The sequence below is a fragment of the Dendropsophus ebraccatus genome, chromosome 15, assembly GCF_027789765.1.
Source record: "Dendropsophus ebraccatus isolate aDenEbr1 chromosome 15, aDenEbr1.pat, whole genome shotgun sequence".
Lineage (NCBI taxonomy): Eukaryota > Metazoa > Chordata > Amphibia > Anura > Hylidae > Dendropsophus > Dendropsophus ebraccatus.
Genome location: NC_091468.1, coordinates 75,482,643 through 75,484,516, shown reverse-complemented (window position 1 = coordinate 75,484,516; position 1,874 = coordinate 75,482,643). Strand labels below are relative to the sequence as shown.

The following is a 1,874-nucleotide window of genomic DNA, read 5'->3' as shown; positions in this document are numbered from 1 at the left end:
CACTTTAATTGGGATGCTAGTTCTTGAGATCTGTCTATTGGGAATGTTGTCGGAGGAGCAATGGAAGCACCAGAAGCATATGTTTTTTTTTAAGAGAAGCGGTATTGTATTAAAATGGATGGACACCACCTACCCACATTACAGATTTGGAAACTGCCAGCGAACTCCATTTTACCATATGAAAAAGTGATCTCTCAAAATAGGGGATGCCAAAATAAATTCTCTAAGATATGGGAGGGATGGAATTCATCACTGGTTTTCTCTGCCTCTAGTGAGCTCCTGCATAGCAGTCAGTCACTCTGCCCGGGGACCAGACTCTAAGGGAGACGCTATTTGAGGGAACAAAATGTTTTTCTTTTTTTCTTTTAACTGTACCCATGAACCAATGTTATTGTTGTGCTTTTCATCCCTTGGAACTTACCCTAATAATTTTACTGTGTATGATAGATGGAAATCGTAATTATTTATTCATGATTTAATCGTACACCTGCAACAGTTTTTCAATAAAACGAGTTAAAAAAAAAATCTATAAGTTTCTGGCCTCACTTGATGTGGGAAGAAAAAAAAATGCCCGAGCTTCCTTTTAACATTTGAACCTTTACAGTCTAGTTACCTCGCTTTCTTTTATATTTCAGGATCTTGTGCACTGGCATCGACAAAATGGCAAATCCCATCACCACAACCATGACAGAAGACTACACTATAGACTACGGGGAAGAAACATTTTGCAGTCAGGAAAGTGTCAGAGTGTTTTTGAAAACCTTTATACCTCTTACATTTTCCTTTATATTTCTATTCGGACTTGTGGGAAATATACTGGTAGTGATCACATTCAGCTGCTACAAGAAAAGGAAAACCATGACGGATATCTATCTCCTTAATATGGCGATAGCGGACATTCTGTTTATTTGTACCCTTCCATTTTGGGCAGTCTATTACTACGATCAATGGATTTTCAAGGACTTCATGTGCAAATTGGTCAGAAGCATTTATGCAATAAATTTCAATTGCAGCATGTTGCTGTTGGCATGCGTGGGCATCGATAGATACGTGGCTATTGTACAGGCGACTAGGTCGTTTCGGTTCAGAACGATGGCTTTGACCTATAAACGTGTGCTCTGCTTTTCACTATGGATGATTTCTGCAGTGCTCTCCACCATTACATATATATTCAGTGAATGCTATACAACCAATGGAAACCGTCTGGCTTGTGAAGCACGTTACCCTGACTATCTGGAAGCCTCAAAATGGAAATTAGCAGTTTTAGCTGTTGAGATCAGCGCAGGATTTCTCATTCCCTTTAGCATCATGGTTTTTTGCTACGTCTCTATCATTAAAACCCTCTTGCAAGCCAAAAATTCTCAAAGACATAAAGCGATCAATGTAGTTGTCATAGTGGTCATCGTGTTCCTGGCGTGCCAACTTCCATATAATGTCATCCTAGTGAAAAAAGCCGCAAAACTGACAGATCAAAAGCCAAGCTGCCAAGAAAGAATAAGTGACTCTTACTGGTTATTTTTAACAAGGACGCTGGCCTATTGCCACTGCTGTCTGAACCCAGTCATCTACGCTTTCATCGGGGTCAAATTCAGAAATTACTTTTTGAAGATAATTCAGGATCTCTGGTGCTTTAGAAAAGTTTTTCTGCATAGAACTCGCTGGTCAAGAGCGTCTTCTGACATCTACTCCTCAAGGAAGACAAGTGAAGTGTCTGTAAGTGAAGGGGGCTCCTCTTTTACTGTATAACGTCACGTCATCAACATCATTGTAACATTATAAACCATCGACATACCATAGCAATTGGTTCTGGGAAGACAATGTAACCTTTGTATGCAGAGTCCATAACTCAATGGAAAACATGTAATTGGTTCCAG

The 1,874-nt window shown here is 39.7% G+C and overlaps 1 protein-coding gene across 1 annotated transcript; it reads left to right on the top strand.

Moving 5' to 3' along the window:
* The first annotated feature begins 660 nt into the window (after positions 1 to 660).
* Positions 661 to 1,851, top strand: LOC138774043 (C-C chemokine receptor type 6-like). Its single transcript, XM_069954587.1, has one exon. It carries the CDS (start codon positions 661 to 663, stop codon positions 1,744 to 1,746), a length of 1,086 nt encoding a protein of 361 aa, XP_069810688.1. The 3' UTR covers positions 1,747 to 1,851.
* Positions 1,852 to 1,874: the final 23 nt, after the last annotated feature.

Excerpts from the sequence above, each read along its gene's own strand:
- LOC138774043 (XM_069954587.1), top strand. The coding sequence starts at position 661 with ATGGCAAATCCCATCACCACAACCATGACAGAAGACTACACTATAGAC.